At 42.5% G+C, this 24,094-nt stretch overlaps 3 protein-coding genes across 8 annotated transcripts in view; 1 reads left to right on the top strand and 2 right to left on the bottom strand.

Moving 5' to 3' along the window:
* The window catches only part of USP13 (ubiquitin specific peptidase 13), a 57,215-nt gene extending 49,150 nt beyond the window's left edge, over positions 1-8,065 (bottom strand). For all 5 annotated transcript variants that reach the window (XM_030493654.1, XM_030493656.1, XM_030493655.1 and 2 more), the window contains exon 1: positions 7,802-8,065. In XM_030493654.1, the coding sequence (XP_030349514.1) occupies positions 7,802-7,954 (153 nt within the window). In that variant the 5' untranslated portion in view covers positions 7,955-8,065. The remainder of the gene's footprint in view (positions 1-7,801) is intronic.
* A 1,642-nt stretch (positions 8,066-9,707) lies between these two features.
* Positions 9,708-15,929, bottom strand: NDUFB5 (NADH:ubiquinone oxidoreductase subunit B5). Its single transcript, XM_030493664.1, has 6 exons — positions 15,649-15,929; positions 14,940-15,028; positions 13,968-14,034; positions 13,176-13,237; positions 12,043-12,149; positions 9,708-11,221 (listed from the first exon to the last, which is right to left on the bottom strand). Exons 1-6 carry the CDS (start codon positions 15,914-15,916, stop codon positions 11,101-11,103), a joined length of 714 nt encoding a protein of 237 aa, XP_030349524.1. The 5' UTR covers positions 15,917-15,929; the 3' UTR covers positions 9,708-11,100.
* MRPL47 (mitochondrial ribosomal protein L47) lies at positions 15,909-23,045 on the top strand. Of its 2 annotated transcripts, none has more exons than XM_030493662.1 (7): positions 15,909-16,043; positions 16,593-16,738; positions 17,328-17,388; positions 18,534-18,630; positions 20,289-20,419; positions 22,284-22,379; positions 22,767-23,045. In XM_030493662.1, the coding sequence occupies exons 1-7, from the start codon at positions 15,943-15,945 to the stop codon at positions 22,882-22,884; spliced, it is 750 nt and encodes a 249-aa protein (XP_030349522.1). In that variant the 5' UTR covers positions 15,909-15,942; the 3' UTR covers positions 22,885-23,045. The 2 variants fall into 2 exon arrangements, with proteins under 2 accessions (XP_030349522.1, XP_030349523.1); XM_030493663.1 differs by lacking the exon at positions 15,909-16,043 and adding an exon at positions 16,081-16,203.
* The last annotated feature ends 1,049 nt before the right edge of the window (positions 23,046-24,094 follow it).

The following is a 24,094-nucleotide window of genomic DNA, read 5'->3' as shown; positions in this document are numbered from 1 at the left end:
TCAAGGTCCCTCTGGATGGCATCCCTTCTCTCCAGCATGTTGACCACATCACGCAGCTTGGTGTCATCAGCAAGCTTGCTGAGGGTGCACTCAATCCTGCTGTCCATGTCGCCTGTCCCAATACTGACTCCTAAGGAATACCACTCACCACTGGTCTCCATCCAGACATCAAGACATGACTGCAACTTTTCAAGTGTGACCATCAAGCAAGTTCTTTATCCACTGAGTGGTCCATCCATCAAATCCACGTCTCTCCAGCTTAGATAAAGGGATGTCATGCAGGATAGTGTCAAATGCTTTGTACAAGTCCAGGCAGATGATGTCAGCTGCTCTCCCCTTATCCACCAACACTGTAACCCTGTCATAGAAGGCAGCCAAATTTGTCAGGCACGATTTGCCCCTAGTGAAGCCATGATATACCAGGTGCTTTACTGATAGAGAGGGAGACACAGTCCACACCAGGGAGAAAAGTTTTGCTTTGTTTTTTAAAAAAGGTCTTCTTACTTATTTAGATCATAAGTCATGTTTTGCAGAGGAGGAAAGAAAAAGAGCTAAAATGCAACAGAGTTACTCCCTCTCAGGCCTGAAAAACTGAGAGGAAGTTTTTCAGCAAGGAAGCTGGTGGACGAGAGGTCTGGCCAACACAAACTCCAGTCCCCAAGGAAACCGAGAGAGAATACCACCTCACTTCACATATGCTCATGGCACCACAGACTAATAGCTTTCCAACACTACTAACCTGATCAGGATTTGAACTAATGGCCTGTATCTCATTACCAAACCCCCAAACCATTTAGACCCCTCAGGGAAATCTAGGGTTTAGCAATTTCAGGCAATAATGAATTTATAAAACCACAGTTGCTGTGGTGATCTACTAATGCTGCAAAGAGTTACATACACAGGCACATCTACTATACAGGTATTTTCTTTAGGTCCACTAGAACAACGGTAAATATTGCTACTATAGGTATCAGAGAAGAGGGCAAAATGGCACCTCAAGTCTTCACGAGACTCCATACGCAAATATAAAGAAAAGCTTGTTTATCCTATCACATATAAAGTAAAAAGTGCCAGTTATGACAGAGGGTCACTGGCTCCTCTGTGCATTCGGCCATGGTTTCCACGAGAGCATTTCCCTACAAAACCCATGACCATACAGAACTGTTACAGGCTCTATTCAGACTGTTTATTCATCAGGAATCACCATAATTAATTTGGCTGTGGTCACAAGACCCTTGCTGTATAACTGCAATCCAATCCTGAATCTATTTAGAAAATTTACAGGACCATCCCTAACATACACATATCGCACTGAATCTCACAATAGGGTAACTAAATTAAAGCAGAAAAGGAATAATAAGAGGGTAAAATTTGGCATCTGGTAAAGAGGAGGAGAGGGAGAAGAAACAAAAAAGGAATGGAATGACACAGACATACATAAGCATTGATGTGAAGATATATACAAGCAGTGAAGAGGAGGCATGTACTACTGGAACTGGTGAAAGACGAGAGATGGGGGGGAAAAGAGCTGGATTGGGCAGAGAAAGAAAGGACAAATGACGTACGTGGCAGTAGGAAATAAAGTACAGGATTTCTAATAACTGGACTGTTAGCTCCAAGTGCTAAAGAAATCCTTCCCCTACCCTCCCATAAAATCAGAAACAAATATCAAAGTTAGTATTTACTACTTTGTCACACTTTGCAACAGCAACATGCAAAATACTGAACAGCCTGAAGAAACTACACATAACCAAAATCAAAAATGTATACAGTCTCTGGGGTTCTGATGTCATACAGACAACCAGATGAAGTTGTAACAGCAAATATATTACCATTTTGAAAGGTTTAAAATCCATCATGTTCTGGGATAAATGCCAAGTACTAAGGATGGCACTGGGTATCTCCCTATGAGCAGATTATTTTGCAATTCCTTGACAAAGATGTCTTATCTCCATTGTAGCTTCTAGATGGGCACATGGACAAGGCCAATCCAGTCCAGCACTTACATTTTCTGGCAAGAAAAAAGGCTGTTCGGGCCAGTCAGTCACTAAAATGAAACCAAACCACCATTCCGAGAGGAGGATTGACTGCTCACTCACGTGCCTAAGTCACAGGCAGGCTCCAGAGCAGGGCTTATCTAACACAAGTCACATTCACAGGCAGGATCAGGCTTCACGATAAGTGAGCAGATACAATGGTAAAACTACCATTAGGTACTTCTAATCTGCAACCAGCAACACAGAACTTCCACCCATCGATCAACACTGTTTGAGGTCATATTATCCAGATGCAGATTGCATGAGCCACTGATAGAGATCCCACCAAGGTTTACTTCCCAGCTCAAGTAGTGCCACCCATACTGCTTCCATGGCAGCTTAGAGAAAGCCTGATGATTTTTGCTTTGTGCAGAGCCCTAGCCATACAATTCTGTTGGTCACAAAGACAGTGCTTCCAAAACAGAAAACGTGGGGAAAAGAGTTGAGCGGAAGCCTAACGGTTCCACAGCGATTCAGCAGAGCTGCAGGGTTGTCCATTCATCTGCATCTCCGTATTTATCCTCTAGCACTCCAGGTAATTTACGATCAAAGTCTCTCTGCTATCCATATATTCCAGCCCATCACTGCTCTGGATAACAGCATAACTGATGTTTGGTCAGTCATGGATACAGAGGGAAAGGCTAGTAAGATCCAAATTTAGATCAAACCCACAGAAACGTACAATGCACAGACACACAGTTTTTTCTCCAAATCCGCATAGTTACTTCTCACATTTGTGAGACACTGCAGGCATAGCCCTTACTGATTTTATCATTCTCCAGCTTTGGAAGACCATTTCGTTAACCTCAGTGTCCTGGTGCACTCCCAGCCAGCAAAACACTCACCCATGGGACAGCTTTAGCATCGCCCTGTGATGCAACCGTACAACACTGCTCTGATTTTTCAGGTGATCACCCACCGCCAGGCAAGTAACTCCCTCAATAACTTGGATGTAATTTTGCAGCGAGGCTAAAATCCTTCCTCTGGAATATTTGATTTGTCTTGGTGTATTCAGTCATCTTACTTGTTTCCTCAGTGCTGCTCCTGTCCCATCAATAGAAACAAGATACCAGCCTACCCCTCCCAGAGAGTGGCCCCAGTGACACTCTAATTTTCTTCAAGGAATACCGACCAAAGGAACAGCTAGATGGGAGGTGCTTATTTCTAGAAACATTTTTGCAGCATGGTCACTGTTATCCATTATACACTGCAAACTCTTAAGGATTTTCAGTCTTGGCCCTGCTGTTTTATAGTCTAGCCTCTGGGAACTGTCCTAACATAACCATTACAGAGTCCCTGGGCCACAAAAATGAAGTCAGCAAGATTCACAGAAGAAGCTGTCAGCAGCAGCAAGGTTTTCCAGCAGAGTGAAGCCAAGTTTTAGGCTGCTCAATCAAACAGTCCTGCAACCTATAGAATCAGTTTGGTCCTGCCACTGTATCAGGCTCATGACCTGTGCTGTGGTTATAAGCAATGCCTTTCATGGAGAAGCTTTCAGAGCATATGCATTTAAACACACACAGCCTGAATGTAAACCTTTCTTATGCTCCAGTTTGTATCCCTTTTCTAGCAGTTGCCTCTCCCTCGGATGTGTCTGGTCCAAAACGATCGGAGGCCTTTGAGACAAGGATCCCATTGAAAGATGGAATTTCCAGCTGAGTACTATACTTCTATAAAAATAATATTAAGACAAAAGATTATATAACACCATCTTTTTGCCTCCTGCATTTTACTGAACACAAAGTCAAGCTCGTCTGCCGAAAGAGGAAGAGAGGTCACAGTGGACAAAATAGGAGACAGGAAACCTCCATGAGACGGGCACAGACACAGAAAAAGTCACCAAGAGGGACAACCATGTGTCAGATCTGAAAAATTAGAAGTAGAGGGCTTCATCAGCCAAGCTTCAGGGAAGTAGTACTAAGCTACAATAGCTAGCTGCTGGGCCAGTCACTCAATTCCTGTATAAAGAATCAATGGCTATCTGGAGTAGGAGTCCTCATCAGAGAAAACTTTTCTAGAAGCAACACCACACACAAAAAAAACCCAACCAAACCAAAAAACTCCCCCCACCCCACACATGAAAAACCCCCAAAAAACCCAACCCCCCCAAAAAACCACCAAAAAATCAACCATCAACAAACACAGAAAATTCATTAAAAAATAAATCTTACAAAGGCATCTTTTCTAATCTTATGAGACAAGCAAACTAAAAAGCATCACTAAGGCTCTTCAGCACACAGAAATTTGCCTCCTGTTTCTGCCAGCTTTCCTGGAAACCAACTCTAGTATGTTCCATTGGAAACAGGCCAAATCTAAGGACATGAATTTCTCATCTCTCTAGTGGTCTTTCTAACAATACTATCTTACTAACAAGACCATCATGCTACAGTTAATCCACATGGAAAAAAAATACACTGAATATCCTCCTGTACCTCTCCTACCTCACACTTCTAAAATCTCTGAGCTAACAACCCTCTTTGTAGCACAAAGGTGCCACTGTTCTCAGATCTTCACCCCAGGAAGTAAGATTTCAAACTCATGGAAAAGGAACCTCAACCAATTTGAGAACAATCAGTGAAGCTGCTTGCATGCACTGGAACACCAATCTCAGTGACACTACACTGCTCAAGTCTGGACAAGGGGACACAATAAAAGAGTGACAAAGCCAGGTTGCTCAGCCACTTTAAGCTTTGCACAACCAAAAGTTAAAGATGGAGCCACTCACACCCAGTACCTCATTTTCTTTGGTACCCCTGACACAAACAGCTCTGGTTTTGACCATCCCACCCTTCTTGGTCCTTTCCAAAACTGCTGCAGAATCTTTTATTTATAAATATAATACTACTTTGTACCTTAACACTCACATGTCTGACTGTTAGTCTATCTTACAGATCACAACACTTCCTTACAGGGAAAGTAATAACAAACAATTAGTATAGCTAAAGAAACTTGAGTATAGAGTTGCCGTTTGACAGGACACATCATTTTGAAAGATACAGAAAAACACTCAGAAAATTTATGTCTCTGTGAGGAAATTCACTTTGGAGAAGAAGAAGGGGGAGAGAAGGGGGGGAAGAAGAGTAAGGCTTGAGAGACAATTTGACAATTTTACAGCATTAATTAAAGAAACTACTGAAGTAAGCTCTGGTATTGAAGAAAAGTGACAGAACAAAACATCTTGCATTGAGCTGACTCCAGAGATATGCCGAAGTCTGAACTGTAACAAGGAGCATATTTAAAATGGCAAAATGAGATGATGTGAGGAATACTGAGAAAGAAGCTTACAAGAGAAAACACCTCCCCCATCCAAAACGTAATTTGGAATTTTACCATGGATCATAAAACCAAGAGTGCATTTTTTAAACACTGATCATTTGCTTTAGTATTTAACAGAACAAGCAAACGGCGTATCTTCTTTCAAGAAGAGGCAGACACCTCAATAGGAAGAGTCTTGCTTGGGTTATACATAGCTGACCTAAGAAAATAAATTGCAAAACCAACCTAATGCAAAGTATACAGAGATAAACATCTCCCATTAGTGAAGGCAACAACCTGTCTGTTTCCCTTCATCCTCCTTCTGAACGAAAGACTGAAAAAACACAGTTCTGCTATTTTCAATTTGTAAATGACATTGTTTAACCCAAGAAAGTACATGTTTGCTCTTTAGAATTGTCATCCTATAAACAATATCCAGTATCTGTTAGGTTATATGGGAAGAAAAAATAAAATCTGAGATAAGTCTTTGCTCAGCTAAGCTGTGGAGTGGTATGGGCTGGAAAAGCCATGGAAAACAATAAAAACTGAGACTAGTTTCATTTTTACTGGTACTGCACAGGTTCCACTAAGCCTTTTGCCCAGTGAATACTTACAATGCAATTTAAACAAAAAGCTTTAACAACAGAGAACATTTTCCAATATCTGAAATCTCTTTCCAATAAAATCAAAAGGATAATTTGGGGAATAAATAAAAAAATAAAATCACACATGGCAATTCCAACTCTTTTTGCTACTTTTATACAGAGCATCTGTTAAGTTTTTCTCAAATGTTTTATGTTTTGTTCAAACACATTGTTTTACTACACAGACCTTTTGTTGTGTTTACTTGAGGCTTGTTGGGGGTGTGTGATTGTTTGTTTTTTCAATCCATAGCAATATTTAATATCCCTTCCTACTTGTTAACAGCAACTTTTATAAACCACAGTGTTGAAGACAAATGAAAATACGGCTAAAAACATCAACTATGTGTTCATCCCAGCAGAAATTTGAAGGAAAATTGTGGTACATTGATTTCCCCCCTGAAAAAAAAAAAACCAAACCCAAACCTTTATTAAATATATAATGCAATTAGCACCTCTGCAGCAACCTGGTTTGGCAGTTTTAATCAGACCGCCTCCCAGAACAGTCGGGGCTGCCGGGTGACACTTGAGATCTGAAGAGTGCGGGTAAAAATAACCTCTGTTCAACAAGACATGATGAACACCAGACAGCTGAGTCACCTTTAAAACCAATTTTGATTTTCTGAATTAGAAGGTATTATCAAAAAGAGGGGGTTAAAGAATTCAAAAATGTCTGAAATATATTTTTCATTGAATACTCTGTAATGTAAACCCTGAGCTTCCTTTTGCTTGCTGCCACTGACTTTAACATCAGTAGAGTGCTCAATCACCTGAGAAACCTCAAGTTCATGTAGAGAAGAAACTTTTACTAAAATTTCAGCTCCACTTAAAAAGTGCAATTTCTAAGCAGCTGTTTCTCACAAAGCATTGATCATTCCTATTAATGAAGGCTTCCAGCATCATCAGCAAAGTTAAGAATTAGTCAGGCCCCAAATCTGCGGCTGAACATGTGCAATCTGTGGAGCATGTGGGCGTCTTGCAAGACAGCTGTAATACCATAGAAAGTTTCCTGTACGTCAAGCATTCATTTGACAGCAAACTAAGCAAGCTAGTGGGGAAATACTACAAGTTCATTGAAGCCCAGTGACAAAACTGAAACCTTGGGAGAGAGTGTTTCAGGAGGACGTTCACACTGATTTTCAGGTAAAGCCTTTACTTTGAAGCTTTCTCTTACGATTGTAAAAAGAACAATGAGCACCGAGACAGCACAAAAGCAACACGATTGACATCTACTAGTGGAAACAAGCCAACGAGGCGGCGAGCTACTGCCCCTTTTTACTATCCGAGTGTGAAAGCAAACACAAATCTCCCGACGGGAGCGGGCAGACCCCGGGCCAACAGAGCCCATTGCCCGGCAGGCACGAAAGTTTCCCCAAATCCGCTAAATCCCCGTGCCTAAGCAGCCACTTCGGACCGCCTTAAGGAGAAAGGGAAATATACGAAGTAACGAACGAGCACGGCCACCGCGTACGAGCCGGCAGCGATGTGCCGTGAGGCGCCCCGGTGCAGCAGCCCGCGGGCACCGGACGGGGCAGAGCCGGGCCCCTACTCGCCGCGACCCCCGCGCGTGGCGGGGGAGGCCCCGCATCGCGGCAGGGGTTGGGGGGAAAGCGAGGGGAAGTCTGGATGCGGAGTAAGCCACGGCAGGTGGAGCCGGGCGGGCTGCTAAAGGAACAGGTGAGATTGTGAAGCCTGCGGAAGAGGCAGCAACCCCGGGAGAGAGCGAGGGGCTGTCCTCCGAGCAGGGTGCGATGGGGAGCGGGCCGGGGGAGGGGCGGGTTTCCCGCAGGGCGCCGGCTGAGAGCAGGTCGGCAGCCCGCGGCGGGGAGGGGGAGCGGAGGCAGCCGAGGGCGGCTTCGCTGCACTCACAGGCGAGTCGTAGGAGAAGGCACACTCCGTCTTGTAGACCCGGTCCCCTGACTTGGGCACCCGGATCGTGGGCATGTAGGGAACGAGCAGCTCGCCCAGGTCCCCGGCGGCCATCTGCGCATCACCGCCGCTGAAGAGCGCGGCCCGCTGCATGTTCCTTCCCTCCCTCCGGCCGGCAGACGACGAGCGAACAGCGCGAGGGCAATGGAGGCGGAGGGCAGCCGGGCCCGGGGCAGTGCGCGGCAGCGGCGGCGGCGAGCCGGGCCCGAGGGAGGGGAGGGGGAGGGAAGATGCTATTTTTACTCCAATGGCGGCGGGAGCGGCACCAGCTGCGGCGGCGGCACCCGGGGGTCCCGGCGAGGGCGGGGCAGGGCGGCGGGGGCGGAGCGGGCCCCCCGCGGCCTCCGCGCGTCCCCGGGCGGCGGGCGCCGGGAGGTGCCTGCGGAGGCGCTCCCCTGAGGTGATTCCCGCCCCCGCGCGCGTGTCTAGGGCGGCCGTTAGGTGGCGGCCGTTAGGTGGCAGCCGGCGGCGCGCGGTCGCGCCGCTCCCCCGCCGAGGCCCCGCGGCGGCGCCCGGAGAGTCGGCTCCGTGCCGGCAGTGTTCAAGGCCAGGCTGGACGGGGCTTGGAGCAACCTGGTACGGTGAAAGGTGTCCCTGCCCGTGGCAGAGGGTTGGAACTGGATGAGCTTTAAGGTCCCTTCCAACCCAAATCGTTCTATGGCTTTATGAGAGGAGGACACAGGCTTGGTCTCCAGGTCTCCCTGGGTAGCTCAGAGCAGGTTTGCCTTTGACCAGTAATGCTCTGCTACAGCCGCTTTATTTTTAAGCAATTAAATGCTATGTATACATTAATTCTCAGCTGCAAGGTTCTACTAACTTCATGTGCCTAAATTAAGCCTTCAGACCCGGCCTGCAGTTAACGGCAGAGGTGCTGTGACCATTGGTACAGCGGGAGAGCGTGGCGGCCTCGCCCTGAGAGCGCTGGTGGTGCCTCCGTGGTGTGTAACCTGCCAGAGCGAGCAGAACAGGCAGACACGGAGGAGCGAGCTGTTGGCAGGCGGCAGGAAGGCCCAGCTCGGTGTCCTAGGAAGCGTGCGGCAGCGCCAACAACCAAATCCATACTTCATGTCTTGAGCAGCAGGATTGAAGAAATGACCAACCCACTTCAAACTAAGATCTACAATGCAGATGAACAGCCTTCCACCTACAGTCCACATTATATCCAAGGATTCATTCCAAGCAGGTGATGTGACCTTTGCTAGAACCACGGTTTACCTCAAAAATTAAAGTTTCGAATGGTGATTCTAGTAAAATCCCAACTAACAACAGAATTTAAAATTAACTTTGTATCCAGCTATGAAGAAGTAGGCTGTGAGAGTGAGACCTGCGCAGTCTGTTCTCAGCATTCTTTCTAGTTTGAAAGAAGTGTTTCAAGTGTTTGGAACAGAGTGAAATACCAGGGCCAAATTATGATGTCGGTGGAATGAATGGCCTTAGACTTACTGAAGAACACACATTGCATCAAAGACTTGTGAGCATCATTGGATGCTGAAAAAACCCCAAATCAATACAGGGTCACCAGACAGATTTATTTTACCTGAGAAGGCTTTGTACTTTTATAATGGCTTCCCTCATGATTAACTCAGCATTTATGAGAGCCACAGTAAGACATACAAGCTGTCTAACCTGAAGGATTGACTCAAACAAAAAGGACAAGTCATTGCACTGATACAAAATCAATCAGAGTCTTTCTAATGTTTGGCAGTGCTGGGAAACAGCAAATGAGGCAGTCTTTGCTTAAAATGGTCTGTGTAATGTTGCTTCACATAAATTTATATTTTAACAGCTTCAAACCCCAAGATGTTCTGGGGTTATTTCGGCTTATATCCTTAAAAAAAAGTAGGAATTTTGAATTGGACAGATAGTTTATTAGTCACAAACTGCCAGAGGCACTTTCCATCAATCTCTTGAGGCATTTAAAACCAGAGGCATTTAAAACCACAGCCTCTGAGGAAACACATCCCTCTAGTGGCAAAAGTCTGCCAGGTAAAGAGTACCCCCTATGTTCCCTTCATAGTGGTCAAAAATGTGGAAAAACACCTAGTAAAGACTATCCTCCCCACAACTACACGTGATTCTTCATGTCACTAGATACATATTAATAACATGAAAGTTATGTGGCAATGGTATCTATCCCTCACTAAGATTTTTCTGAAATATTAACATATTACCTTGCACTGACTGTGTTTTCATCACTGAAAATCCTTTCTGCCACAAAGGGAGTGTGTGGCTCTGTTTTAGATATATTACCATTTAGAGTAGGAAGCAAAAGTACCTGTTATTCTTTTAAGCCTTATTTAAAACCAAACCATTAAAAAAACAACCAACCAAAAACCCCCAGAACCCTGGAGAAGTATGTTCCAGAGAGAGCAATGTTTGGATGATCTACACAAAGAATTCTGCCGTTCAAAGTCTGGTTTTTGTTTGGGATTTTTTTTTCTTTCAGGGCGGGGGGGGAGGTTGGTTTGTTTGCCTTTTTAAGAGTCTGTTTACAAAGTCTTTTACAGACACAGACTATATAGGAGATGAGACTGGAGAAAATGAAAGAGCAGAGAATCATAAATTATGCATATATGAGAGGAAAAAAGTTTAGAACTGGTGGCAATAATAAAGGAAGAACAGCATGGGTGACACTATCGGGGGTGAAGACTATTAACAGCTATCTAAAGAGAGAAACGTTTGAGATCATGCAGAGAAAATGATATCACATGTTGAACAATATGCAAGTTGGGAAAAAATAGTGAGAGATGAATTCGACTACAAGTAACGAGAAAGAAACTATTTGTCTAAAGTGGTAGATATAATCCTAATATTCCGAAGATCTGAAGATATTTTTCTTACTTAGTTCATCTTCCACAAATTATCTGGCAAGGCTTTGCACAAGGAGAAAGCCTTGCAGTTTCCCATACCTTTCATTTAAAATTTTTAACACTAGAAATCACACAATGAAGACTAATAATACCAACTTGTTTCATATATATTAGGTCACAAAGGTATATATTCTACACCTGTGTTCCAGAGAAAAGGAATAATTGTTGGCAACTGACATAAGGCATTTTCTCTGATTAACAACTTTAACAGCTATATGAGCTTAACTGCCACACTTTCTTTCAAATTATGGGAATCAACAAAACCACAGTTTATTGATTTCCGTCAGCTAACAGCAGGATGTATATTACATAGCTCAGCCACAATTTGTTGGTATGCATGTAAGACCATGCATACAGTCTTAAAACTGTTTAATTGTCAGGTGTGGATTTCATAGAATTGTCAACAAGATTTTTATCCGGTGTTTCATAATGATACCAAGGTCCATCGCCCCTCTGTCTCATCAGTCTGCGTGCCTCTGACTCCATCAGCCTAAAAAGAAACCAAACCAACACACTCAACATGAAGTTTATTGGGTTTGATCATATGTATATCAATGTCAGCAATGAGTTTAGCATCTATGCTTAATAAATACTACTGAAACATAGATAATACCAAAATATGAAGGGCTCAACTAAAACATGAGCTGTTACAGCTTTCTATTTCTTTTTCAGCAAGTCATAGAAGAGTAATAAAAATACTTGCAGGAATTCTGTCACAGGTTCTTGCCTAGTAAGGGGCTAGACAGTTTTGATACAGCTTTCAACTAAGAATACATAGGAGCAAGAAAATCAGAAGTAAATGTGATGGTAGAAGGAGTTACGCTGTATTGGTCCCAGTGGCAACAGTTCGTGGAACTCAGATTTTCTTCTACCACCAGTTTACTCTGAGTAAGTATAGAACAAACTCAGTACAATGTCGTTCCTGCCCACAAAATTTTCAACAGCAACAAGGAACAGTATCAATCCTGTAAACTGTCATTTAGCTGCCCAGTTAAGCAATGAGCATTAGCAGAGGCAAAAAAAGCTGTCCATCTGCTGACTCAGGAAGACAGAGCTACACCTTTATAAATACCAACTGTTTTGAAGAGTTGCCGTTTTACAAGACTACCCTTGGATCCTTCCAGTTCTGGAAATACTGGAAATACTACAGATAACGTAACTTCCACTTTGGCACCAGCCAGTGCAGCAAGCACTCAGGGTCGAGTGATACAGGAGTAAGCATGTTACATCAGCATTCAACTTTGTATGTTAAGCAAAATGGTCAACTACAGTATGTATCAGTTTTTTAAACCCTTGAACTATATAACATACCTCAGTTGAGTTTTCTTTGCTTCAACATGCAGCAAAGCCATCTCCTTTTCATAGTTCTTTTCAGGGGGGTCAAGGAGGTAACGAGCTATCCAACGACTTATAGGATGCTGGAAAATATAAAAGCAGACATTATTCCTGCAATTTCCAAGTAGAAATCTCATCATAACTAAATCATTTTGCATGTTCCCAGTCCCGAAAACATGTCATCAACACTATGGGTGCTGCCATTCAAACCGTAATAGTAAGGTTAAAAACATGCTCAACTATTTGTAAGATCAGAACTCTCAAAATCCCTATTTCTTTTGACATTTTTGATGCCAAGATAACCTGCAGATGACTGTTCTATAGCAAAATTAAACGCTAATAGAAGACGTGATTTATTTTCTTTCTGTTGAAGTAAAAACTTCCACCGTAATTGCAGAAATGAACTCCAAACCTCTTACCATATTCAGTAACATTTTAAAGTTTTGCTTCCACATAGAGGTCATTTCACCAGGAACAGAAGTCTCAGTGAGTTGAAACAGTCATAACAGAATCACTGAATTCAATTACTTCCTACCAAACCCAAAAAAATGCCTGCAGCAAGAAGCCAGGAACTAATTTTAAGACAATATAATATAATTAAAAAAGTATAACCAAGAGTTTCTGAATATAAAAATCTCCAGTTCTAGATATAAAAGCCTGTGTAGTGCTGGACTTGGAAATAACACTAGCAAACAGTACAAAAGAAAGTAATGTCACTTTAAACTCCAGTATCTTAAGATGCTGTAGTTCCACAGCAAGAAACAAGGACAAAAACTGCACGCAAGGAATAAAGAGAACAGAAGACTGTTCTTACTACTTAGGAATACTATAAAAGAATTCTTGGCATACAGCTTCAGCAGTTTACTTGCATATAGTTACAGACCATTCACATCTACTTTTGTCAATAAACAAACTTCCTATAGCAACATGCATGTTCCATACAGCTGAAAAAAGCAAGTTTACCAAAATCATAATTGCAGAATTTGAGTTCTATTACACTGATACCCAAAGGCCATTCTCATTATCATATTCCACACATTTTACTCCCAAAAGTGTCACCAAGAGGAAGGCTGTTGATAACATGCCACCCCGTTACACATTACACTCACTTTGTAGTATTCCCAGTACTCTGGAATATAACCTTCAGGAATCTCTGCAAGTTCAGCTTCGCCTGACAAGGAAAAGGGAGGAACATTTAATTCAAGTATTTTTCTTTCATGTACTTTATATTCTGCTTTTCATATTAGGAAAATACCATTATTTTACATAGAGAGGACTTAATCCCTCAGTCTGAGCTCTATTCAGAAATATTTCCAGACACTTCATACTGCATGTATGTAGCTCACAGACTAGCCACACAATAAAGTGTGAAATTAGCAGCTGTACAGAAGAAATAACTCAGATCAAGTCCACAGAAATGCCCTTTAAAGTATGCAAGCTGAAAGCATGGATTTTTCCTAATTTCTCTATTAAATCAATTCCATATTATTACAGTCATAGATTTAAAAAATGTATTGCCAAGCAAAATTTTATTGCTAGATAAAAGTAACAGTTGCAGTGTATGCAGCCTTCTTAAAGTATGTCAAACAAGGTAATACAGACTCCTCATCTGAATACAGAACTGTTCTCTAAACCTCACCGATGTTTGAAAGACTGTCATAAGATGGAATTCTTCTGGTTTTGAAAATGTGGAAATCTTTTTAAAAAGCAAACTCAACAACTACAGAAAAATAAAAACACTGGGAACATGTACTTACACAGTATTACCATAACTGTTAGGCCTATTTCATGTTCTTCCAAAGAGCAAACCTTAAGAGATCACTTGTTTCTATCCAGCGTGCTTAGTTTCCATTTAATAATTTTTAACAGTGTACTTAGCTTAGTCATGACAGAGCACTCACCAATGAAGATGTTGACATATGTTATAAATAGTGCCGCTGGTATTCCCGTCAGAAATATATAGAATCGCTGTATAGGGGATAAAAGGAAAAAGAAACAGTATGGGAAACTCAGAAGCCTGACAACGTTTAGATGAAGTTAGTCTGAAAATGATGTAAGAGCCAATAAACTGGCATTCATTTGTTAGATGAGCATGTTGCATGTAAGGACATATTGCTGCTTAAAACGGCTTAATTAGAACTAGAATACAGAAATGGTGATGCTGTGTCAGTCCAGGAGCTTATTTAGTTCAGCTTCCCATCTCTCAGTCTTTGCAGAAGCAGACAGGAGTGCTTTCCCTGAATGCTGTCTCAGCATCTTGTGATGACCAGCTTCAGCATTTAACTGTAACAAGGCACTAACACCAATGTAATATAATCCTACATAAATACAACCACTGCTGGCTTTGCTAACTGTGGAAGACAGATAAAGGAAGCCCAATCGCATAAATGAGATTTTTTCAAGGTGGTTGTTAACGGTCGTAACAGGCTTTACCCGAAACCTATAGCTTTTTAGGGGTCAAACTCGGGTCAGGCTTCCAAAATCTCATCTCTGACGCTAGTGATTTGGGTAACTGAAGGCAAACCCTGCAGAAGAGTAACCTAATACATTTTTAAAAGGAGTATGGGGTAAAAAGCATTTGTAGGTTACACATATACAACACACGCACATAATTTAAGAATGCTACTACAGCTTTAAATGCCTATCACAATCTTTGCCATTCAGCCACTCTTTTTACTTCATCTGGCCCTGATTTTACAACACATGACAAAAGAGTCTTTAGGAGAAGGACTGGAAATTCTTGCTTATGGCAATAGTGCCACACATTTTAGATGCTGTCACATAAACAATAGAGAAAATTGTATCTTAGACATTTTTACACCATTTGTAAAGGATGTGTTACACTGAATATAGTAAATTTGGTTTTAACTCACCAACAAGTTCAGAAATCGAGTATCATAAAATCTTGTTGCCTTGATAATAAACATTCTTTTCCCATGGCTGCTGCTATGTCGTACAGGAGCTGAAAATTGAACCTAAGTATTATGTTTTTTTCTCCCTTTGGTGATTTTGCCAGGACAAGGTCAACAATGCATGTGGAAAACAAACAAACAAAGAGTATACAACAGAATCTGAATAGTTATGAGCTGTTTTTCTGGGGGATATCGATGTACCTACAGGTCTGTCTATTTCTTATTTTGCTAGGATGAACCTACTTTTCTTCTAACTTCCAACATAGGTCTATTTCTACCTGCAAGTCCCAACAAAGAAATCACCAAATGTCATCATATGGGGCCAAGTCAATTCACAGATGAGTATGTTGGGAAGTTTGGCCTCCCGCCAATTTTGATCCAAGTTCTATCCCAGAAATGCAATTTCTGAGAAGAATGGCGACACACGTTGCACACCCTCAAGGGATCTTCCTCACGTCGAACGCATTTCCACCTGCACAGACAAGGAAGAGCCGCAGCACCGGTAACCGTACCGCCCAGCAACCCGCTCCTGCTCCCGCCCCAGAGCCAACGCAGTGGGGAAAGGCCGGACCGGCGCCCCTCTCCTCAGGAGGGCACCTCTCCCACGCTCCCCAAGGTCACGCCGCCCCTAGCACACCCACGCCCCTCGTTCCCGCCGCCGAGGCCCTACCGACAGTGCCGGGGAGGCGGGCGGCTCCGCCGAGCCAGGGCAGGTGAGCACCCCCCGCCGCGCCGCTGGCCGCCCGCCGGGCTCCCCAGGCAGCCCCTGCCCGGAGAACCAGGCTCATGGCCGCCATAGCGGGAACTGGTCCGGGGCGGGGCCGGCGGCGCCGTTTCCCGCGGCCGGGTGAAGCTAAGCAGCCGCCATCTTGGAAAAGGGCAAACTCTTCGCTCTCCTTCCCGCGCCCTTGCGGGCCGCCGTCCGCGGCGCCAGGCATTGTGGGAGGGGCGGGGCGGTCTGGTCATGGCGGCCGCCGCGGCGATGTCTGCACTGTGCCGGCGCCTCATGGGCTCGCTGCGGCTGCCGGGAGTGCGGCTGGGCTCGATGGCTGCCGGCATCCCCGGGTGGGCACGGCACGGGCAAGGGAGGCTGAGGCTCAGGAGCAGGCTGGGGTGGGCGCGGGCGCGTCGCCGGGAGGAAGGAGAGACGCCCTTGGCGGGAGGAGGGCTGCCCGGGTGTGCTGGCCTCTCAAACCACGGCTGGGGGTTGCGAGTGGCTTATGCTGTTGTGTAAGCGTGAGGCGCTTCTCTGTGCCTGTTACTGTTTTGTTGTCATTATGCATCACTGCGGCGTGGGATTTTTTTCTGTGCTTATACCGTGCGCTTACTGCGTTTGCCGTTTAGCTGAAGTCAGGAGGATGTGTTCTTGTAGCGTTTAGCTCAAACTTACTCTGTCTTTTAATTTTCAAACTGTTATTTCTCTCTGAGTAAAGGTAAGTGATGATTAGATGAGACGAGGGGAGGAGAAAACATCACTGAGATGACAGTTTTATGAAGAACTGAACCTATGCCTTTCCCCCTGGACTGTTGCATTCATCTCTCTGTAGAACATTTGCATTTAGCTGATTATTATTTTTCTTATCCTGTATGTGTTTTCTGGTAATTTTTATGCAGGTTGACACCGAATCTTTTCCACAAGAGCCAAGCAAAAGTTGAGCCCCTCCATCAGTTGAAGTTTTTGCACACTACTTTGTCACGGAAAGGTCTGGAGGAGTTTTTTGATGATCCAGTAAACTGGGGAGAAAAAAGCGTAAAGTCTGGTAAGTTTTATGTTTATTGTTTCTAATTGAGATGCTTGAGCCACTTGTGCTCAGCTGAAATCTGACATCCTTTGCATTATAGGAAGCATTCATAGGTACACGAACCACTTTTAATGTGTATATGTACACAGTACTTGTGCATCTCTGTACCTGTTATTTTTCTGTGTGTATTCTGCGTTTATGAAAGGAAATAGCTATTACGCAGACAAAATATTTTGATGTACATCCTCGGTCTTGCTCTTAAGTGAGAGTGTATCACAGAGGAAATGTTCTTTGATTAAAATATACAGTACTATGGAAGAAAAATATTTCAATGTAAAGATTCATCTTTCGTCTTTGCCTGTTCCCAGCTTTTTACAAACACAAATAAAAGTACATGTAATTGCCTTTTTAATTGTATTTGTATGTTCAAAGCAAAGCTGAGTATCCACAAGGATAGCTTTCAAATGGTAGCTCTTCTTTTAAAAAGTGACCCTAGTTCTGTAGCATCAGCTGAGCCTGCTGATAGAAGCACTTTTCATTTTTTCTCTCGGAATAAGACACCTTTGTTCTACTAAATTGATGATTTTTTTCGTTTCCCTTTTTACAGGGGATGCATGGAATATAAAGCAGCTGAGGGCCAAAAGTAGTGAGGACTTACACAAGCTTTGGTAAGTATGTTTTAGTGAAGTAGCTGCTCTTGTTTCAGAGCAGCCATGGATGTTTTATTATAATGTGGCTAGTAAACTTACTAGTCAGTAAATTTAGCTAATATAGCAGCTTGCCACATGCTTGGATGCTTGGAACAGCCCAAGTTCTGGTACCGCTCAGCATGCAAAGGCTATACAGCAGGTGGCTGTGTGACAGCTGTGCCCCATACAAAGGGATCAGGTTTGGTACAAAGAGGCTGTGCCTGGACCCTTTGGAGGTTGTTCGGACTGCAGGACACTTGGGTGCAAGTGACATCTGGGGGGCCCGACCACTGCGTTAGATTAGGTTCCTCAGCTCCGAATCCATTCTGATATGAAAGTCTTTGAGGCTAGAGATTGCATCACCACTCCAGGCAACCTGTGCCAGTGCTAAGCTAGTTAGTACTTAATTATTACTGTGAATGGTTTTTTTCTTGCTATGTGTTGTCTTCTTGCTGTGCACCTGTAAGAAGAGTCTGGCTCTGTCCAGGCAGTGGAAGACTACTTAACGTTAACCTCTTCCCTTCTTAGCCTTCTTTATTCCGGGTTAAGTAAACCTGTATTCCTCAGCCTCTCCTTGTATGTTTTTGTTCAGCCTGGAGAAGAGAAGGCTCTTGGGAGACCTTAGAGCAGCCTTCCAGTACCTAAAGGGGCCAACAAGAAAGCTGGAGAGGGACTTTTGACAAGGGCATGTAGGGATAAGACAAGAGGAATGGCTTTAAACTGAAAGAGGGGAGATTTAGATTAGATAATAGGAAGAAGCTCTTTACAGTGAAGGTCGTGAGGTGCTGGCACAGGTTGCCCAGAGAAGCTGTGGCTGCCCCATCCCTGGCAGTGTTCAAAGCCAGGCTGGATGGGGCTTGGAGCAAACAGGGAGTTGGAACTAGATGATCTTTAAGGTCCCTTCCAATCCAAACTGTTCTATGATTCTGTGTCCTGTATGTCAGCCTTCCCCACCTCTGCTGGGCTTTCTGCAGTTAGTATCTTTTGCGTCTTTATATGGAGCTAGAAGGCATGGGATATGAGATCAGAGGTTGAACAACTCTGCTCTGTCCAGCAGGTTAGTGAATGAATAATTGCTAATAGATCCAGAAATTATTTCTGAAGTACTATGCTTTCTGATCTAGGTATGTCCTACTGAAGGAAAAAAACATGCTTTTAACTTTAGAGCAAGAATCAAAACGACAACTCAAGCCTATGCCAAGTCCAGAACGATTAGAAAAGGTAACGTTTTCATACTAGCTAAAACTATAATTCTAAAATAGCTGAAGATGAAGTGTGTGTTTGTTTGTTTTTAATTATTTCCCTGATTTTAGTATGTGCATAAACACTGTGCTCAGTCAACATGGTGGGAAAAGTCTCTCCACCTGTTACATAACATTAAGGAATATTTTGCCTTCTTCATGCCCTGAAACTGCACGAGAGGATTTCTAGAAACGTCCTGGTAAAACTTGAATATCCTCTCTATCCTTCCCCTCCACAAACTTTTTTTAACTACTTAACTGTTGCCAACTTCTTGCCTCTGACATTGTCTTCTCCAAAGTTGTGCTCTTTAGTTCTTTGCTGTCCTCACATTCCTTCCTTCTTTTGCATTATTGCAATTCTGCCACTAATTTACTAAATTATTTCCACAGTATCTTTACCATTGAAAACATCATTTACTTGTAAATCCACTGCCATCTCTATGCTTATGTCTCACAGATGGAAACCTACACCTTCACTGGTCAGTTAAATAATCCAACTGTTAGACATGAGAGATATTCTCAGATACCCCCTTATTCGTCCAAATTAATTTGGGAAAAGTGTGACCTTTACATTGTGAATTTGAATTTATTTGTACGTTTAATAATTCAACTATTATTTGCCATTACACACACCTGCAACTGCATTGATTTCTCTGTTTTGTTTCAGACATGGATTTATTTGGTCTCCTCCTCTTGTCATTTAATCACTGTACTTAGAAATTAGCCCAATATGAAGCTCTCCTCTGGATCTCAGTCTGTCTTGTTCTAATGCATTGTAATAGTTTCTCAATCGTATTTTGTGATTTCCATTCTGAACAGCATTTTCTGCTTAGTCCCACCTACACATCCCTATTCAGCAATTATGAATCACAACAGAACTTGTTTTGGGAGGGAACTTCACTAATGTTTTAAAAGTCAAATCTTACTAATGCCTGTAGCCGAAGAAAACTACAAATCAAGCACCAGTTAAATACTGTGATTGCACTGAGACAAAATACAGCAATCTGCGTATTAGAATTAGCTCTAGCAGCTTCCCATGCATTTAACATGTTGGCATATGTAATGCATGTTACAGTAATATTAGGGGACAGATCTGACTAAACCCCTTCAATGCAAGTGGCATGATTTGGTCACAGCAGCTTTCTAATCAGCCAGCAGGGGTTACTGAGGCTGTGACCGGACTCCACAGTTAAAACTAGAGTAACAAACAGCCAGTACAAACCATCTGACAGAAATACGTAAAATACCATCTGACAGAAATACATAAAATACCTTCTGATGCTTCTCCTACTTCTTTCCCATCCCTGCCTCAGAGCTTTCTGTACTTCTGGCATCTGCATTAGAGCTGGCTTTGTGTATTATCCATTTAGTCTTTAATGAAATAGACCATCAGTTGTTTTATATCTCTTCTGCTTGTAAGTTAAGTTTTTAAAGCACTGGTTCTTTACTCTTCTAAAACACAGGACCAGTTCAGCTGTTTCATTCAGTCCACAACTGTGAGATTACTGATGATGGAACTCCCTGTATGTTCAACTTTTGCTTTTCCTTTAAATTTTGTCTTATATCTTCATTTGAGATCTTTTAAATTGTCAGTATTGTGTTTTGTTGGCCCATCCTGAAACTGTTTCCTATTTTCAGGTAGAACAGTCTATGAAAAACATAGATTTGGTTGTCAGAGAAAGAGAAATTGCTTTGAGGCTTCTACAGACTGGCCATGAAAAGCCAGTACCCGGCGAGTGGAGACACGACTTCTTAGGACGCACCTACTGGTACGAGAAAGAGAACCTTTTTTTTTTTTTTTTCTATTCATACATCTTTCTTGTGGAAAGCCTCTTTACATGAAATATTTATCTAATCAGGAAAGGATGCACATACTGTATAGAAAGGTTTTCTGGTCAGTGTTCAGGTGCTGTTTGATTTTTGTTTGTTTGGGGTTTTTTGTGTGGTTAGAATGGTTGCTAAATAATTCAATAGCAAACTTTACCATTAATTGTAACAAAATTAGTTCCATGTAACTAATGTGATTTCTGCATTATAGCTATTCTGCAACACACCGATGAACTAGGGAGTACTGTTCAAGTTGAACCATTTGGACTTCGCTAGTTCTAATGCAAAATCCACATACTGGGAGACAGCCACCGAAAGTGTTGCATGAGACCACCTAAACATTCCTTGGAATTCCCTGCTAATCTTAGCAGATACTTAACTTAGAAGCTTCTACCTTTAGAATTATTTACTGTCCAGATGCTTTCAGTAATCTGTAACTTCAGGTGATGACACTGAAGGCTCTGGCAGGACGTCCTATTTCATTAACTAGTATTTTACCCTCATCATTGGCAGTTGATGTGCTAATTACAGTATTCAGCTTGGCAGTAACAGTGCAGATAACAGAAGGTTGCACATTATAGTAATGGTGACTTTTCAGTTGTTATCCATTTGTTTACGCATAAAATACAAATCAGCATAGTACTAAATGCACCAATGACTAGATTTATATATCTGGGGATGAGACTTCTTTCTGTATGTGACTCTCTTAAGGTAGCCAAGTACCTCATTATCAATTAGTGACATGCATGAATGGATAAACAAGATTCCTACCGTCCCTACCTACTAGCCAGTGAAACCACAGCCAAGAGAAGGGGCTTGGCGGACTCAGTGGGGAAAGACCCTGTTGAACTTGACTTCAGTCTGGTGCTGTGGATAGGACAAGGGGGAATGACTTTAAACTGAAAGAAGGTAGATTTAGATTAGGTATTAGAAAGAAATTCTTCACTGTGAGAGTGGTGAGGCCCTGGCACAGGGTGCCCACAGAAGCTGTGGCTGCCGCATCCCTGGCAGTGTTCAAGGCCAGGTTGGATGGGGCTTTGAGCAACCTGGCTTAGTGGAAGGTATCCTTGCCCATGGCAGGTGGGTGGAACTGGATGGTCTTTAAGGTCCCTTCCAACCCAAACCATTCTATGATATCTTTCTGCTTCGAAAAATTGTCCACAAAGAAGGATTTACCCATTTATTTGAAAGTCCAGTCCCCCGTTAAAGCAGGGGGAAGTGGCAGAAAACATGAAATGTTTTTAAGCACATGCAGAAACTCTGCAGTACACACAGCAGTAGGTCTGACACAATCTGGATGCACTGGAGGATGTAGGTAAGTCTGCACAAGCCATCTGTGCAGCCCATGCACAGGAGAAACCCCAAACAGACATCATAGAGCCTGTATTTAGAGGGAAGGACATTCAGGCAGATTTGCACTTGATGTGACACTACAACACTGGTATTTTGAAAGAAAATTATAGTAGAAATGAAACTCTTCACACAGAGTTTGTTCACATCAGCTTTTCAAAGTTTTCTTATGAAGGAGTAACTTTAAAATATAAAGAATCAGTATCTATACTGCGCCCTCCCTTCAAACTTCCAGTTTTTAAGGCAACGCTGCTTTCTACACAGACACTGAGTTACATATGAGCTGTAGTTCATATGTAGCCAGCAATAGCGCTGAAAGTAAACACCCACAGGCAAATTCTGTGATCTATCACTCAGACCCCTTTGTCACTTACGGTGACCACATGTACCTGGTAGAATCCAAGATTGAAGACAGTATGTATACATTCTGTAACCACTTTAATCTATCTTTAACAGGTACTCTTACAAGGAATGGCCGATACCATGGTACTTGAACAAAAAATATAAAAAGAGGAAATTCTATTACTTACCTCATGTGGAGCGCTTCATCAGGTAAAAAGATTTTTTTGACATTTAAAATAATTTTCTGATCAGTTCCCACGTCCTCTTTATTCCATTTTGCAAGGAAAAAATAGTAGTTTTCCTGGTTTACAGTTGGTAGATGGAAAATGAAGCTTTTTAAAAATGCCAGCTTGCTCTGTTTTCTTTTTGCAGTTCCCATCTTAGTCATTAAGAGGTTTGGTGAGCTGTGAAGTTGCAGTGTAAAAGTAACTTTACATGCAGGCTACCTAAGGTTGAATTTCTGTTGAATTCAAAAGCAGAAGAAAAAAATAATTTGCATTGCAGGCATTTTAGCTTATTGAAAGCAAATGAATACTGAGCTGATTAAGGTTGTTACAAGCCATCTAGGAATTAACCACACCGACTTCTTTATTTCAGGCTCAGACTTGAAAAATCTTTACGCATAAGGGCAAGAAGGCAAAGCCTAGAGAAGACCAAGCGGAAGATCTTGGAAAGGAAGTTCCCTCACCTTGCTGTAAAATCGCAGAGCCAGTAACATGCAGGAAGTGTGGCGAGTGGTTGAGTGTCTTTGTGACTGGAACATGAAACAGTTCTGAAGCCAACAAACAACGCGACTGAGCATTCTCGAGTCTCCATTATTTTTTTTTTAATCCCATATTTGACCTAAATTAAATTTGTGATCTGGAATTAGAAGCAGCTTCAATGCATATCTCTAATCCCAACAGTTGTTTCCAGAAACATTTGAAAAATGACTTAAGTCACGATTATAAAAGTGAGACAGGCATCATTAAGAGTGAAGAGCATCAACTGACTGCCAGATGAAAGTATGAAGTGTAAGGATATTTACCTGGTTTAGTTTAACAAACATACTTCAAAAGCAGAGACACGAGATCCTCTGAAACTCACATATAAACCTTTATTCCCTGACCAGCTGAGTTATAGGTACATCATTTAAGTTACTGGTCTGCTAGAGGAACTTTTTCCCTGCTTTAAGTCTGGCTTGTTAGAAAGTATGAAGTATTTAGCATGTGAACTTTTAACCAGGCAGTCTTTATACCTAGATTTCTAGATAGCTACGACAAATTCAAACATTTGTGCAATGTTTTGGTTTGTTTTTTTTTTTTTCTCCCCAGTGTGCAGAATAGTTGAAGACAGACTAGTAGTACTAGTAAAACTGAAGTAGAAAGGTACTGGTGCTGCTGCTCTCAGTTGATGGTGAACACCTGCTCCTGAAAGCTTTTAACTTTCTGATGAGGTGGTGTAGAATTTTAGAATAAAGTCATGAATTACTAGCCTTTTAGGAAACAAATGTGCTATACAACACAACCTGATGAAACACTGTGATCTCTAAGGGAGCCAAAACTGTAGGAGATAGACAAGTCTGTCTCCATCATCATCAGTTACTCCTCTGCATCACAGAAAATACCCATTTAAACAGCAGCTCTCTACAGTGGTGAGAAAACCAGAACGTGTTTTGCTCTCCATATAGTGATAGGACATTCACAGATACTACCATTGTACTGCAATTCTTTTGAGAATATAATCAGCCTTTATCTTCTAAGCACATGACACAGAAGGAAAGCTTCACATGTATAGTCAATTCCTGAAGAGAAAACAAAAAAAACCTACTTTGTATCTTCACCTCTAGCTAGCAGCTGTCCAGTCAACCTTAATACTGCACAGATGCCACAGTAACTTTACAAAGCACTACTCCTAAGCAGTGGGCCAAGATATAAGTTCAACTG

This window comes from Strigops habroptila, chromosome 8, assembly GCF_004027225.2.
Source record: "Strigops habroptila isolate Jane chromosome 8, bStrHab1.2.pri, whole genome shotgun sequence".
Classification (NCBI taxonomy): Eukaryota; Metazoa; Chordata; class Aves; order Psittaciformes; family Psittacidae; genus Strigops; species Strigops habroptila.
This window is presented reverse-complemented; position numbering and strand designations above follow the sequence as displayed.